Source organism: Ceratotherium simum, chromosome 28 (genome assembly GCF_057802395.1).
Source record: "Ceratotherium simum simum isolate JZ-2026a chromosome 28, ASM5780239v1, whole genome shotgun sequence".
NCBI lineage: Eukaryota > Metazoa > Chordata > Mammalia > Perissodactyla > Rhinocerotidae > Ceratotherium > Ceratotherium simum.
In genome coordinates, this window is record NC_141927.1 from 7838645 (window position 1) to 7856924 (window position 18280).

An 18280-nucleotide genomic window follows, 5' to 3' on the forward strand; every position below is an offset into this window, starting at 1 on the left:
GGTTTGCTCATGTTTAATAATAATTATTAACAAAGAACCAAAGAACTTTGCTGCACAAGTTCTCTAGTGTCTTTAAAGTTTAGAGCTCTTGCTGAAAACATCTATTTCATTATATTTAGTGTGAGTTCTGCGATATTATCTAAGGTCAGGCCAATGACTAAAGGCTTTTCCAATTAATGTTATATATATGGATCCACTTCCATATGAACACGCTATCTTGATTAAGGAGTATGATGACTGAAGGCTCTTCCATATTGATTACACAGAGTGTTTCTTTACTGTGTGAGTCCTTTGGTGTGTTTAAATGTTAAATCTATGATTGATGTTTCTCCCACATTCATTACATTTTTAATCCCATGCCATCTCACATCAGAATATTTACTGAAGGCATTCATGACTTCCTCCTCAGTGTTGGGTTTCCCCATGTCGTCTAAGGGAAGAAGGATGATTGAAGAACTTCCCACATAGCTGGCATTCATATGGTTGCTCTCCAGTGTGGGTTCTCTCATGTCATCTAAGATTAGAATATTGACTGAAGGCGTTTCCACACTGATGACACTCTTACGGTTTTTCTCCTGAGTGTGTTCTGTTATGCCGTCTAAGTTCAGAACTTTGACAGAGGTCCTTCCCACATAGAAGACATGTATGTGGTTTCTCTCCTATGTGGATTCTCTTGTGCTGTCTAAGGCCAGAGCTTTGACTAAAGGCTTTTCCACACTGAGGACATTCATAACGTTTCTCTCCAGGATGAATTCTCTCATGTTTTCTAAGGTAAGAACCTTGGCTGAAAGCTTTTTCACATAGATGGCATTCATATGGCTTCTCGCCTGTGTGAGTTTTCTCATGTTGTCTGAGGTAAGAACTTTGACTGAAGACTTTCCCGCACAGATGACATTTATATGGTTTCTCTCCACTGTGAATCATCTTGGGTTGTCTAAGGCTAAACAAACTACTAAAGGCTTTCCCACATAGATTACATTCACGAGATACATCCCTAGTGTGAATTTAATTAAGGGATGACTGATCATGAAGTGATTTTCCACGCTATTTGTGGACAGGAGGTTCCTTTCTCACATGAATTGAAAAGCGTTGAGGCAATGAAGATCTAGGAGTAAATTCACCAACCACATCAACACATTCAGTAGGATCTACTTGAGTGTGAGATACTTGCTTTGGGGAAGGAGATGAAAGGTTGTTAATAGTTTGCTCACATATAGCCATACATTCATTTCTCTACATATAAATCCTAGAATATAAGTCAGTAATAATCTCTTGTTAAAATATTTCCAATATTATTTGCATACACATGTTGTATTACTCTCCTGGAGGGACAAATATTTTCTCTTTTGTAGTATCTCAAATTCAGAGTTGTCAGATTAATTTTGAAGCCTTCAATATGTTTCAAAGAAAGGTAATGAACAATGTTTACGCAATTGTCTTTTTTTTTTTTTTAGATCTCTGGTCATTATTTTGAGCTCATGTTAATTTCTTAACTGATTTTAAACAATCCAAAACTTTTGCCTAGCTGGTGCTTAATCCCACCTTAATTACATTCAGGAGATTCTGCTCATTGACTAACTCATCTCATTGAAAGGTCCTTAATTTGGATGACTAGAGTTCAGACCCATGAAATTTACCATTGGCATGGTAAGAGATATTTTCTTCATGCTGCTGTATTTCATTGATATCATTTCTTGTTTTTTAAGGAGATTTTCCCTGCCTAAAGTCATTGAAAAAAATGTAATATATTAGAATAGCATTAGGGGAATGAAAATGTAGAAAAATACCAAGGTTCATCTGAGTATGTCTCAAAAAATTGCAATTAGATGGGGAAATGTGTCAAATAAAGAAATATTCTAGGTAGTAGAAACATTTTAAAGGACGTTGTCAATTAGAAAAAAAAATCAGGATTGAAACATGAAAAACAGTATGTGACTAAGTGATGTTGGGTCAGAAAATGGTGGGAAAATTTTTAAATGAGTGGATCAGGACAAGAATCACTATGTTAAATTTTAACTACAATAATTACACAAATATCCTTTTCACTAAAGAGAAAGAAAATGACAGTAAGACATGAATTGTGATTGGTATATGCAAGGAATGATAACAACATGAGGAATTTTGCGCCAATGTCCTCACTGACATTTCCGAATATATCACTCACTTCAAACATCTTCAGATGGTATTTCCAGGGATGTACTCCCTCACTGACCAAGACCTCTCTGCATTGAAGCACAGGTCCCTGATGCTTACCTGGACTCTGGTGTTGGAGAAATCCACTTCCTTGACTCCACAGCTCTTTGCCTTGCTCCAACTGGAAAATCACACCTGATTTTCAGATCTGATAGCCTGTTTGTGGGAAAAAATGTACGTGGATTGTGAGTTCTGTGCTAATTAAACTTTGCTATCATCAAGTCCAGCGCAGACTACTGAGGAATAATAAAGAGATGATTGAAGCTCAGCCTTTTCAACAACATTTCAACAGAGAAAACACCGAAGGGCTTTCACCAGACCAGGAAGAAATCCAGACCAAAAGCGAAAACAGTGGAGACTGCTAGATGCTGGTGCCCATGCCCAAGTTCAAAGAAAGAATGCAGAATACTGTCTTTTCAAAACGGAAGAGATTAAACATCTTCAGAGTGTGTTTAAGATATTTTCAATCAGCATGCAATAAACATAAACTTTACAGGAATAAACAAAATTTTATTATTTTCACTACTCTGTTCCAAAGCTTCCATATAGCGACTAGAACACAATAATTATTTTAAAAATATTTGATAAATTACTTATGCATTAAAAATATTAATTGAATTCCTAGTTCTGCTATGAGTGTTGGAGACTGAGTGGCAAGAAAGCCACTAAATTGTGGTCAAGATTATATACTAGTGTGGTGATGAAAAGTAAAGTGTACAGAAACATCTTTCTTCGAAGTAGTTATGAAGGTTATGAAAGATTCAGGGCAGCGATTGGAGTGGAATATGGACAAGCTGTTCTAGATGTTTGTTCAATGAGTGAATGAATGGACACATACACACATACGTGTAGACAGACTCACCCATGGAGACCAGATGATTGATACTTTCCAGCATCACATCTCTGTACAGCTTTCTCTGGGATGTGTCCAGTAGGACCCACTCTTCCTTGGTGAAGTCTACAGATATATCTTCAAACGTCACTGATTCCTAAAACACGGATACACTGGTTTAGACAGAGCAATCCCTACCAATGTCCAGTTGGAGGGTTGAGACGACAGCTCAGAGGAAGTAATGGGGAGCTGTGTGTATAGAAAGGTCAATCTGTGTTTGGGGGTCCACTCAGTTTACTGTCAGTGCTGAGTTGGTATTCGCCTTTCAGATATCTTCATAGAGACCTACACACTCTGACTTCATAATATTCTATTATAAAGGAATATCACATGAAGTGTGGTGTAATACAACCTGGAAGTGTTTCAATAACCTGGTAATTAGGACTTCCAGACAGATGATTATAAAATATCCACTTGAAAATACATCAATGAAACTCTCTTCCCCATTAATTTCAAGCAACGCTACAGATCCGTCACAAGACAAACAAGAACTATGATGTGCTGCTTTTAACCCATGATGATTGGTTTAAATTACCTCCCTCTATGAAATTCTGGTTCCTTGTCTGTGAACTGGTTTAAAAACTTGTTATGAGTGTTGAAAGTTCCAATATATTAATGTATGAAGTGTTTCCTGTCTAGCAAACCCACATTAAATACAACATATTAATATGTTAATCATTAAAATGTCAGAGAATTGTGAAGGAATCTCCAGCATTCCTCACAACTGAACAAAAAGATTCATTCAGAACTCGGTACTTGTTTTCTCTCTTGCTAGAGGACTCAAGTGTTATAACAAACTGTAAGGTCAGATGGTTCGGCAGCACAAGCCGGGGTCCTCTGTGATGTCTGTACTGAAGGACAGTCTTAGCTTGACCATTCCTGTGGCATAAGGACTATCTCTTTCAATTTTCTCAGGGGCCTCAAACACCAGTTACCACTGTTTCTCTTGTATCTTTATCTTATCTCCTGCCAAAGGATAAAAGATCCAAAAGGATTATTGGTTTTGATCTATCCAGTTTTTCTCCTTTATGTATAGTGCAATTAACAAAATACTACTCCCTACACTTTCTTTCCAACTATCAAATATGAACAACAGGTTAACTACAAAGCAATAAAATGTGTGATTGGGGACAAGAATGATAATGATAATTTTAATTACATATCTTTTAGAAATTTTCACAAGTGTAAATATATTCTCATGATTGTAAGAGGTTTAAAATTGGGAAAAAATAACATAATTTCTCATTCCTTCTACACCTCTGTCCTGCTCCTCCCACCACTGAACAACCATCACACCAGGTCTTGTAACATTGGATTGATTACACTTACTTGCTGAAACATCTGCCTCCCTGATGACTGTAACATTCTGCTTCTCACTCAACTCCATCACTTGCAAGCACCACCATCCTAAGCCCATTACATCCTTAAACAGGGTTAATGAGTTAATTATTTGCCAAGGAGGACATGGGCTGGGTGAAAGAAAGCAAACGTCTCTTGTCTCTTCTATAAATACACAAGCTTAATGGAGGATATCATAAATGTGTGTAATGTTAGGAAGCAGATTAGTTATTGATGAGGTCCTGACCCAGGATAATATCCCTGGTTCTGGGCAAACTTCACTGGAGCTCAGACGACTGAATGTCACCTGGTTGCACTTAAAACATCCTTGCCAATAGGAATTACTTGCTCATCTAGTGGAACTAGGGATGTAATTTCAGCAGAAAGGGGCATTCTTTACTCACCAGTGGCTGCATTGTCAATAATTCAGTTGCCAGGTGTCTTTCTCTAGGTCTTCATTCACAGACAGTCCAAGCACTAAGAAGGCAAATCTGCAGATGGAAAAAGAAGCCATGAGACTCCAGTCCTGTGCACAATGTCCAGCCCCACCTGGCATGAAGCCCCAAACCTTCACCTGGGTGTGACTCCCAGCCCAACCAACTGAAAAAAGTGGTGCACTCTAAGAATAATATGCAGAGGACTCTCCTGTCCCAGTGTCAAATGTAAGAAGGCTATAGCTGTGATTGCTAATAAAGAAAGTCAAAATACAGATATCTTACTAATAAGAGCATGATAAGCATTGAATTTTGTCTTTCAAAAGCCTATGACATCCAGAGTTATTCAACTCCCTTCCTGATTTCAAAGCATAGCTATCCCTGACTCATTCCACGGTAGAACCTGAAGTTATACATTGTGGAACTCCTCATATTTCATTATTCTTGCCTTATGCATCAGCAATGGTCCTCCAACATCCATGGCAGCCCTCTAGAGCCTCACTCAGTTCCCACTGTCCCTCAACCCTGACTTTTAGATCTGTCCCCCATGGACTTGGACATCAAGCAACTAAGAATCTATTTTATGATGGAGTTAATTAATTTGAGGACTCATTCCATTTGGAGGGATCAATGGCATCCATCCCGCCAGTCCAGTCCTTAAAATCCCCTGCATCAGAAAGTAGCAGGAGCACATGGGTCATAATGTTACTGTCATATGTGTCTCAATCCTCTAGGTCAAGGATGTTCAGATAATACGGAATTTTTGGGATTTAGGAGACAATCTAGCTGTTCCATCTGATAGTTTAGTTAAGTGGTAGCTGAAATCCTCCAAATCCTCTTCTATATTAATCTTCTTCAGCTGCAACTCCCCTTATTTTCATTATGTATACACACGTACGTATATGTATATGTACATGCAAATATATATATGTATACACACATACCTGTGTGAGAGAGGGAAAATATTTATCAACTATAATTTCTCCACTATAATATCAATAATAATTAAATGTATTTCATGGGTAAATAATGAAAATGCCCCATAAACAGAAGGATAATTAACTCACCCGTTTGTACCTGGGGTCCAGGAAAAAAAAAAGTTAAATTTGTATTCTGTGACTGTTTATTTGCAGATTTATGTATTTTTGCTCATTTAATCCCCACAATAATCATGCTAATTATAGTTTATTTACCAATTTAACAAATGACATAAGCAGAGGTTCCAAAAACTTTACTAATATGACAAAGTCACACAGCTAGAAAATGGAATAGCTGTCATTTAATTTTGCTCAGCCTGTCTCCTGTGCTCAAATTCCTTTAGGGTCAAACAGCACACCTACATGTTACCTGGAATAATACCTCTAACATGAATATTCAGAAGCACTGTGTTATTACTATATCTTTCTCTTCTTGTATTTTCACAAAATCACTTCTTTACCCATTTCTCTACAACACGGAAACCTCCAGATTTTTGAACCCACTTCCAAAACATCGTAATCTCTCTTCATTTTTATTGCCTAGTTTCATCTAAATTACTCATTTCAACACACATTTACCAAGACCAACCTGTTTTTTATCCCTTGGACTATTTGCCACATCAGCTCAGGACCCCATAGCAGCTGCCTCTTCCACGACAGCAGCTGGAGGCACATGGCTAAGGTGTGGATCCCAGTCTAAACACAAGATCACAATTCCAAATGGCTTTCAATGACATCTAGTAACTATAATATGTTCTGCTAAAATAATAAAGTCATTCTTCCAGTACCAGTGACTGGGTGGCTTAAACAACAGAAATTTATTATCTCTCCTTCTGGAGGCTACAAGCCTGAGATCAAGGTATATGCGGGGTTGTTTTTTTCCTGAGGCTTCTCTCTTTGGCTTATAGATGGCAGTCTTTTCCCTACCTTCTCTATGTGTCTGTGCCCTAACTACCTCTTCGAGTAAGGGCACCAGTCATATTAGATTAGGGTCTTCCCTTAATTACCTCTATAAATTACTTCCACTCTAAAGAACCCATCTCCAGATAAAGTTATATTCTGACATCCTGGGGGTAAAGACTACAAGATAAGAATTTGCAGGTCACACAATTCAGCCCATGAATTACAAATGAATTACATAATATGACAAAGTAACTCAGTTTATCCCTATAATATCTACAAATACTCCTGCATTCATATCCATTGGTTACTTCTGTTCTCCTATTAAACCCAAAAGTCTTGATACTCCTGGCAATCTCTACTGTTGAATCCCTTTCTCTCCTTCTGTTGGGGGGAACTATATTATCGATTTAAATTGTCTCTTTTAAGAGAAACCTCTGTATATGTTCACAATCAATCCTCTCACTATGCCTCTTCTGTATTGAAACAGAGATCTCCTCTGAACAAATTTTCTCTCAAGCTCCTACTTCACAATAGAATTGAAAGTCCAGTTATCAGATTCAATCAGACATAAAACAGAAGCTCTGGATTAATGCAAGAATCTGTTAATGGTACAAATGCACCCAGTATCCAGGAGAACTCACAAGCCCAAGAGACACTCAAGGAATACTGGTTAGTGATTGAATTATCTAGAGCACATGGGAGTATCCAAGGAGAGAAGGAAGATCTAGGAAACCGAATCAAGAATTGGTCATGAGATTATGTTTGGTTTAGATTTCAAGGCAAATTCAGAGTCAAATGGAACATTATTTTTTACTCTTAGAATTTTTCTTCTATACAAAGTTAGGAATACGTAAATTCCTATTTGACATCCAGCGAACCCCTACGCATGTGCAACAGAGCAGTCCTGTGGGTAGAAAGAAAGAACCTACCAGGCATCCCCGTGCCACCTCCATACTTCCCAGAAGTAGGTTCCAGAAGATGTCACTGAGTGGGTGAGAACTGAGGCACAAAAGCAGCCCCTTAGGAGCTGATCTTTCTTAGATTATGGAAAATCCTGACGAAGTCCCTCAAACTCGTGGTATATGCTGTGTTTAATAGCCACTATTTTGACATAGAGATATTGCTTGCTATAGCACAACACTGACATGTATTTATCCCAAAAATATGTCCATGAATTTATGCTGTTTAAGGAGAATTAACCTGAATAATAATAACTTGAAAAAAAAAACAGTGCAATAACTATTATAAAGTATAAAAAATGGATGGAATGAAAAAGTAATTCAAGATTGATATGCAAGGAATCTTTGCCTTTGAGCAGAGGAGCATCACTTAAATTATCCAATAAGTTTAGGAATGAATTGATTACCAATAATTGAAAACCTTAATTAAATAGACTTGAAATCAGAGTTACAAGAATGAAAGTGAGAGATTTTAAGACAAAAGAATCACAGTAAGTGATAGGAAGACAAGAGAAGGCAGAAAAATGACTTGGCAGAGCTCTAAGCTTCCACGAGTAAAATGAAATCGTTTAAGAGAAGAGACTGTACTGGGAGATGAAAGAAGGAAACAGATGGTGCTCAGATATCACTCATATCAATGGATGACAGGCTTTAAAATGAGCAGAAGAAAAAATTAAGAAAAAATTTTTTGAAAGGGTTAGAGATAAATTGAAAACTATGAAAGATAAGCCTAGAGACCATAAATTCCATGTTGAGATAAATATAACAACGAAATAATATAAAAATAGTTTTATGATTTAGTTCGTTAAAAAAGTAATAAAATGTGAAAGCATAATTTTAGAGTTTGTTGAAATCCATTAAGTGTTTGAAAAAAATATAAGAAACTTTAAAAATTAATGAAACTCCCCCATGGAGTCTATATTCAAAGGCGAAGAATTATTTGAAGGTGTTTATACAAACTCAAGGAAAATACGGGATTATTTCACTCAAAAAACTGAGATATTAGAGAATGCCTACAAGGACCTCAGGGAAAAAAATTGTGATCTTGGTTTATAACCAAATAAACTCTTCCTCAAATTTCACAACCAGAGATGGATTTAGGGAAGTCTTGTTTGTAAGGATAACTCATAGATGAAACAATAACTTAACTGGTCACAGAGAGACTGTGCCAGGGACAGAAAAGGGCACATTATGAGGAAGAAGTCAAAGAAAACAAACCTATTTCATGATGGACTGCAGTGTGGAGTGATTAGAAACTATCTCAGGAAATGGGGATTAAATGCATTTCAAAAATCATAGCTAGACAAGCAATCTTCAGAAGAACTAACAAAATCTATTTAAAGGTTCTAAGTTATTCATTAATTTATGCAAAATATATTGACAAAATATTCCCACCAGAGCAGGAATAGTGACTTAGGTCTCTGGCAACCTCAGCAAGGGTGGTGGCACAGCTTAGGCTCTTCCACAAGCTATCTTAAATAGCTGCCTGGAAGGAGACACTCTGCTTCTTTAATAGCACATTAATATTAAGGGCATTGCTAACCATCTAGAGCCAGAATTATTTTTCAGCCATTCTAGGGCTATTTGGACACGTCCACTTATTTCTGGGATGCAGCCTTAGGGATCTGTTTCTGCACACCAAAACCATGTTCTCAAACAGATCTGTCCATAAAAATACCTGATATCTATATACTTTCACTTGCCCATTCCCTTCCTTTCAATTCAGAGCTATATTCTGCAAAAGTGATATCACTAGGTGAGCTCTCTCAAATTTCAACACTAATGATTGGCTAGGCACAATTCCAGGTGCTAAGGGTATAGCAGTTGATATAACTGAAAGAGTTTTGCCTTCTTGCCTCTTACATTCTAGAAATGTACAGACAAGAGAGCAAACCACAAGCATAGAGTACAAGAAAATAGCTGTAAATATTAAGAAAGTATGAAACCAAACAAATGTACTTCAAATTAATTGTGAAGTTGAAAAAATATACCATCTCAGATTGGATCACAAGTCAAAGCTCTACTTTTCATGATTTTCAACATCCAATATATCCAAAGCAATTCTGGAATGCTGAAATTCTAATTAAGTTTACAATTATTCTAAAATTTTATAATGAAAACATCATACTCTGAAAGAAAAGATCTATTTTTAAGATGCATAATTGATCCTGCATACAAATGGTTTCTGTACTAGGATGGAGGAAAATCTCTTATTTTTTTAAAAAAGGAATATGCAACAATCCTAAAAAGAATGAAATAAAACCATAAAATAACAACAACCATAGAAGACACCATCTGTCAACAGAAAACTAAGGGGAAATATATCTTTTAAATACAGTTGACACAAATATTTTTAAAGTACATTATGAAAAATGATAACACTTGAATACAGTAACATTATATATAAGTACAAATGGAACAAAGCTAAAACGATTGTCAAAGGAAATTATTTGCCTTAAATATATATTAATTTTTAAATGAATAAAATAAATATTAGAACCTATCTGAAGATGTTTAAGAAATAAAATGAAGAAAATCACTTGATGAAACCCATAAAAGAAAATTAATTCAGAGAAGCAGAATGAAGGAAATGCTCTATATCTGCATTGTACAATACAGTAACTGCCAGACACGTGTTGTTAGAAAATACTTGAAATTTGTTTAGCACTACTGAGTATCTGAGGTTCAGCTTTTTAATTTTATTAATTTTATCTTTTCAGCCACATGTGGCTGGTAGTTACCATATTGGACAGCTCAGATCTAGGATCTCAGAGTAGACAGTTAAAATAACTTAATCCAAGACAAAACTGTAAAAAGGACACAAATAGTCTAAACTAGGAAATGAGAGTGGTGAAATAAATGTTGACATAAGGAAATTTAAAGATCCTAAGAAGCTGCTTTGATATGACAAATGTCTAAAGAGAGGTAGGACTTCTATAATTTTAAGGGAATGGGGCCAGCTCATATTTCACTGTGTGAAGAATTCACCAGAACCCGATATTGGAGCAGATGGTGAATCCAAATAGATTCTGAGGCAAGTTCCACAGACAGGGCATCAATTCCTCTTCTTCCAGTGTTGTGAACTCTGCAGTGTCTTCTATTCTGGGAAAATGCGTCCATCCTCTGTTTGACTTCCCTTTATATTGGGAAAAACAGTTGATAAACCTATTCAAGGGTACATTCAAGGGACACACCCTGATTGGATAGATGCCAATCAGGGCCTCAGTTGGTGGGACACACCCTGTTCAATTTGATTATATTTTCTAGAGTAATACAAAGTTATTACGTCACACCAAGTTGGAGAGCAAAGATGTAAGAACGTTGTGAAGAGATATTAGCAAGATCCATTCACTCCTTTGTTCATTCATAAATACTTTTGAGTGCATTCTTTGTTCCAGGAAACATTCTATGTCTTGGAAACAAATCAGAACATCTGACTCAATGGGATTCTACGGGCATGAAGCTGGAATTTCCTGGAGGAAAAATGGACTTAAAAATAAAATGAAAAATGCTGTGCTGAACATATGGGTGCATATATCTTTTTGAATTAGTGATCTCATGTTCTTCAGATAAACACGGAGTAGTGGAATAGCTGGATTATATGGCATTTCCATTTTTAATTTTTTGAGAAATCTCCATACTATTTTACATAGTGGCTATACCTGTTTGCATTCCCACCAGTAGTTTATGAGGGTTCTGTTTTCTCCACATTCTCTCCAACATTTATTTCTTGTCTTGTTGATTATAGCCATTATGATGGGAGCGAGGTGATATCTCATTGCAGTTTTCACTTGCATTTCCCTAATAATTAGTGATGTTGAACATCTTTTCATGTGCCTGTTGGTCATCCGTGTATCTTATTTTGAAAAATGTCTGTTCACAACCTTTGCACCACTATGTTCACTGCAGCATTATTCAAAGTAGCCAAGACTTGGAAGCAATCCAAGTGTCCATCAGCAGATGAATGGATAAAGATGTGGTATATGTATACACAATAGAATACCACACAGCCATAGAGAAAGACAAAAGTGTGCCATTTGTGACAATACGGATGGACTTTCAGGCTGTTATGATAAGCAAATTATTCAGACAGAGAAAGAGAAATACCGTATGATTTTGCTCACATGTGGAAGACAAACAAACAAACAAACATATAGATAATGAGAACAGATTGGAGACTACCAGAGGGGAAAGGGGTGGAGGAAGGGTGAAAGGGATAAAGTGGCATGCAAATATGGTGATGGATAAAAATTCGACCTGGTGGTCAACACGATGCAGTTCTACAGAAGTTAAAATATAATCATGTGCACTGGAAATTTACACGCTATCCTAAGCCAATATGACCCCAATAAAATAATAAATAAAATAAAACAAAAGATGAAGAAATATGAAAATTTGAAATATACATTATGATTGATAACAATAAGATATATTCCAGGGATGGAGAGCTTGATCATTAAGGTATTGATCACAATGTACTTTCAATAATATGTTAAGAATTTATTAACTATCCAAATAAAATGGAAAGGCAATTTTACACTTTATTTCTTGGTTAGTGGTGAAATAAATAAAAATATTACTACATAGTAAATTATTTTACTTCCATGTCATTCACAGTTCATTTATACATTTGAGTGGAATACTTATGGTTGTTGAAATAGGCTCTTCTGGCTTAAAATTCTTGTTCCGAAGAGAAAATAATTAAACCAAGGGAAATAATAAGTGTTCCCTGTATCTCAGGACATTTTGTTTATTTGTCTAAAAATACACGGTGATTCTATTAGGTCATACATGCCAATTCCTTCTCCCATACTCATTAAAGAGTATTTTAAACCTTTGCTATTATCATTCAATCTCCACAGACTCACCTTTTCTCTCACATTTATCAGATGGTTTGTAAACTATTTCATAAATGAAACAGATAATTTTGAATGTAGATACGTTCAACCACTAGATTTAAAGTATTTCTCCAGGCTAATTCACTGTTTATGCCACCTCCATTGTAACAGGAAAGGAATTACCTGTAATCTCAGCTAGGTCATTTATTTCTGCATTTGTGTTCGGTTCCTATTCTCACCTACCATATCATAAATTGTATGTTATAATTTAAAAGCTACACACTTTATCTTAAACTACTCCCTCTCAATCTCATCCATCATTTAAACCCGTTGTGGTATCACCCAACATGAAATTTGAATTGAAAAAAAAATAACACTTTGAACTCCTTTTATTTCTGGTTTCCCCTTTCCTCTCGTTTTTAACTCAAGTTGAGGATAGAGTCCGTTTATCAATATTTCTCCTCACCCCACACCAATCTGATTTTTTGTCCCATTAATTCATGGACAGGGCCGGCCCCGTGGCTTAGTGGTTAAGTGCGCGCGCTCGACCGCTGGTGGCCCGGGTTCGGATCCCGGGCGCGCCCCGATGCACCACTTGTCCGGCCATGCTGAGGCCGCGTCCCACATACAGCAACTAGAAGGATGTGCAACTATGACATACAAATATCTACTGGGGCTTTGGGGGAAAAATAAAAAAAAAAATCATGGACATCATTATTGCTGACAGTACTAAGGATCTAATCAAGAATAAAATACCACGAGGTGTCATCTGTGTCTATATTGTTTTCAACCTCAGCAGAATCTGATTCCTACTGCTCATGAGCCCTATATTCTCTGGAATCTTTACATTGTTGTCACAGTCTTGGGTCCCAGAGAGCATAGGAGATGGAATTTAGTGTGCTGGATGCTTACTAGGGAATGATCTTCCATGAAATTCTTTGGACAGGATGGGGAGGAAGAAACACATGCTGAGGGAGACGTCTAGCTGCAATGCAGCCATACAGCATCAGCCAACCCCACAGTTTGCCATAGAACCATAAGGGCCCATCATATTTGTCCTAAATTGAACCAAATTGGCCAGGTGTATATACTCCCTCCCTCTATTAACCATTACATGTCAGCCATTCCGGATAGGGTGTCACCTTGAGACAGGTGGCTCTTTGCACTGAGTCAATTGCAGCATGTGCTGACAAAGTCCTCCAGGGAGCCCTAGGGTGGATCTGCCCTCCTATGTCACACCCTGCAGATCAGAGAGTAGTGAGGATGATGTCCTAAAAAGCTCTGGCCCAAAGAGGCAAATCTAGATGTCTGAACCTTGAGGACCCGGTTAGTGCAGATGGCAGAAATGCAGCCAGTATATGACAGGTGACATGACACTGGGGGCTAAATGTTTGCCCAAGTGGTGCTTCTGTGCACCAGGTGTGGAGCAGGATGTGTAGCTGCCTTCCTTGCATGTAGCTGCACCCTGTCAGCCAGCTGTCCTCACTCCCGGAAGCAGAAGGATGTCTTGTGGGGCTCCCTGTACATTTGCCCATAGCCTTTCCTTCTATGGTTATTTCATGAGTTCTCAAGTTCCTCTTGCCCCCACTGGGTTGGATTTCTTTTCCTTCCTGCTAATAGGCTTGCCTTCATGGAACATATTTCCCTGTTAAATCTAGAATTCAGACTCTAACCACCACATGAGAACTGATGTCATTACCTTGTCACTCACAGTGGGAAACCTGTCTTCTGTCCTCCCATATCTTTAGGTTTACCATTGTTGTTAATATAGTAATTCTATTTCTCTCATTATGATCATCATGATTGCCGTTGTTGATGTCCATCATTATTTTCATGAGTATCTTTCTTACTATGAATTATTTTTGTGGTTGTAGATATACAACATTGAGTCCTATTTCTCTATAGAGAAGTGTTTCCTGCTCTACCACATTATGTTTGTTCTTCTGGGGAGCATCTTTAAATATTCCAAATTGACCTCCTGAAGCAAGACAAGCCCTTGATGCCATGGGAGCCTCTGGGATGGTATCTTACCCCTGCACGTGGCTCTGTTAAAATTTAAAATCTCATGCAGTTCTCACTAAGTGATTTTTCCAGCTTAGAAGCACAGGGAAGTTGTCTTTGGACCAGCCAAACCACCATAATATTGTTTTATTCAAATCTGGGACCCTGCAATCACTCTTCCCTTCTTGGAAAGGTGGGAGATGAAGCCTCTGCCCACGCAACATCTGCAGGATTTTCTACATCTAAACCAGAGCCCTGGAACCACCATAGCTAAAATGGAGGTGTAGGGATGGCTTCCTAGGCTGAAAATCTTCTAAGTCCCCTCAAGTGCTCAGTATAGGCTTGTGCAGCACTGGAAGGCACAGAGAGAGGGATCTTTCTGCCAGAGCAACTGCAAAATGTTCTGTCATCCAGGAGTCCAAGACTGCTCCTGTTAGAAGGAGGAGTCCTCACCCAGCAGAGCTTCAATTGAATTGTCTATGTGAGTTAAGGATCCCGGGAGTTGCCAGTGCTGAAAACAAGGCACAGGGAGGACATGTTAAGCTTTCCTGGGATTCTGGAAATGTTGTACGGCCCCCAAGGTTCCCGGGAAAGCCTTGTTCTGGACTCAGAGCCACCGAAACAGTGGACTCCCACCCTGTGCAGTCACCAACTTTTCTAAGACTTCCAGGGAGCCCAGAACCACTCTGAAGTCTGTGTCCTCCCTGAACGTATGGGAGCACCAAGGGTGACATCCTCCTACCACACAGGCACATGGGATCCTCTGCAAAGATCCTAAGTTATAGTGGAGATGTGAACTTTGAAGTCTGGAGCTCCAGGGATTGGAGTGGAAAAGATGCAGAAGGGATGCCTGGCAGTGAGAGCTGAGATAGTGATGGTGGCTCACACGTCCATCCTAGGCTGGGCTTTTTCTTGCCAGGTGTGGACATGGAGTCCTGCCTTGCTTGCACAGGGGCCTAGACAAACACCTGAAATCTGGTGATATCCTGCTGCAAGCAGGCCAAGACTGGGGTCCCACTCCCTCCACCCCATAGGCCTGTCCTCAAGGGGTTTGCACACAATTCCCAGGTTGTCCCAGACTCTCCTTCAGCCTGTTTTCTTTTCCCTCCTGTTGTTCATTTGTTGCTTTATGTAACACATTCATGTGCACACCTAGGGCTCTAACTCCATCTACCCCTTAAGGTGCAACAGAGTTTCTTGTCAATCACTTAGGGGATTCTGTACTCTAATCTCCTTATTTACTATTATTTTCAATATTAATATAAGTTGAATTAAGATCATTACGATCATGATCACTATAATAATTCATCATTTTTTAGTATGTTTCTTGTCATGGATTATTTTTATTGTTGATGCCAGGCAACATTAAACAGTTTCTTTATTCATGGAGTGTCATATTTCCTGAAGGTGATTATGGAGGGTTCCCCAACAGACATATATTCACACACTCATTCCCGTGTTCCCACTGTAGGAGTTTTGGAGTCTATTTCTGAGATGAGCATCCTGAGATAGTGCATGTCCCCTCCAGGGATATTGGCAGGTCTGTGATGATAGGGAGCTCTGGGAGGACTTCCTTTGCCAACCTGATACTCTAGAAAAAAAATGTGTGTGTGTTTAGGAAGATTACTTTGACAAAATGGTGTCTTTCAGTAGAGATGGTGGATTTCCTCCTCCTCCTCCATCTGCTTTTTTCTCTCTGTTTCATCCAGGCCAACAATTTGTTACCATGCACATAGGTAGAGAGATCCCATCCTCAATCATTTAACACATCTCCAAAACTTTTAGAAGCTTCAGTGCATACTATGTTTCTTAGTTAAAATCATAGACCGGAGATAAATTGATAAGCAAAATGTGGTCTCTGTTTACAATGGAATATTATTCAGCCTTGAAAAGGAAGGATATTGAGGCAGATGCTACAGCATGGATGAAACCGGAGGACATTCTAGGTGAAATAAGCCTGCCACAGAAGGACCGATACTGCATGATTCCACTTATACAAGGTACCTAGAGTAGTCAAATTCATAGACTCAGGAAGTATAATGGTGGTTTCCAGAGGATGGGGTGGAATCATGGAGAGTTATTGTTTAATGTCTCAGTTTAGGGAAATGAAAAGATTTCTGGAGATCGATGTTAGTGATGGTTGCACAACAATATGAGTGTACTTAACATCGCTGAATGATATACATAGAAATGGTTAAGATTGTTAATTTTATGGCACATGTATCTTACCACAATAAATAATGAAAAAACCACAGGTCAGAATGCTTTCTCAGTGTTCTACCTGAGACATCATTCATTCCTTAAATTTATCTATTGTTCCCATGCAAAAGCGAACCTCAAATTGTTTCATCAGTTGCTCAGTGCTTGGCTAATACGTTTGTATCCTTCTGCTGCTTCCTCCAATGATGTCAACAGGAACGCTTTTGTTCAGTATCCTTAATTAATAGGAAGTTTATTACTTTGAGAGAGATTCATAGAAGGTACATTGCTGGCTGCGGGCTTAATTGTATTTTCAACATGAATAGGTATTTCCTGGCTGCTAACACCCAAAAGTAGCACATTTCATGTTTCCATCTGTAGTGCATGAGGGTACAATTTTTCGTTCTTCATTCTATTAAGTAGGACTTTTGCTTTGGTTAATGTTATCAGTCTGAGGAGATTGAGACATTTTCAAATTATTGCATCACTATTTAAAGGCTTTGCCTTTCTGTGTCATACGGAAAGTTGATATTCTCCTACATCACAGTGGTCTATAGTCTATTCTTACATCTTCTTAGGTTTCTTATTATTCTTGCTATCATCCTAAAAACTATTATCATTATTGTTGTTAAGCACTATGATTATGATTACTGCAGCAATTATGGTTTATCATTATTGCCACTGCTGTTAGAAAACGCTGAATCAACTTGCTCTATCCATGAAGGGTGTCTAGTTTACTATAGAGGATGATGGAGGGTTCCCAAAAATATATACAAGCGGACAGATGCTTCTAGTTAATTGCTGTGCCCTTTCCGGAAATGAGCACCCACAAGCTTCCCAACTTTCCTCCCAGAATCCTGGCATGGCCAGTTTGATAGTGGCTTGGTGAGGGCATCTTGGCCTGCCTTAGCCTCTGGAAAATATTGTAAGTCACGTCAGGGACCAACAACCACTTGAGCCTGCCTGCAAGGCTGGAGGAGGGTGACCATGTACCACCAGGCTCAATGAAACTTTACCTTGGGGAAAAGGAAGGCCCCGTGGGGGCCCAGGAATATAAAGAACAAGCATGGAAGGCTAGAGAAGAGGTTTCTGCCCTCGGGAGCCTTTGCCGTATTTCTCTCTATGCCCCAGAAACAGGGAACTGCTCCTGCCTTCCCGTGTAGCCCCTGACTGGACCAGAAGCACCATGCATGGCGAGGAGAGCCCGATTCAGTCCTCTACCAAAAGCACCAGGCTCAGAAGCACAATATTGTAAGTCCTGATCTGACGGTGGTAGAGAGAGAGCAGATGGCACAAAGGGCAGCAAGGCCGTGAGGGCTGAGAAAGTGCTGTAGCCTCAATGAGAAGCATGCGGCGGCTTGGGCATATGGGGAGCAGAGTGATGTCCCTGGACGTCTTTCAAGGAGCCCATTTCCCTGGAAGAGACAGACAGACAGACAGACAGACGCACACACAGACACACACACACAGACACACACACCTAAATGAACTAATATTGAGAGTTGTCCCTGAATGACAGATGGTTTTCCAGACATATTTTCACATC

General features: G+C 38.6%; 1 protein-coding gene across 1 annotated transcript; it reads right to left on the minus strand.

Annotated features, from left to right (window-relative positions):
• Positions 1-405: 405 nt before the first annotated feature.
• LOC101400234 (uncharacterized) lies at positions 406-4839 on the minus strand. The gene is given in 5 exon segments (XM_087418650.1): positions 406-1170; positions 1638-1720; positions 2254-2349; positions 3056-3182; positions 4828-4839. Coding segments are annotated over 5 exon segments (1083 nt in total).
• Positions 4840-18280: the final 13441 nt, after the last annotated feature.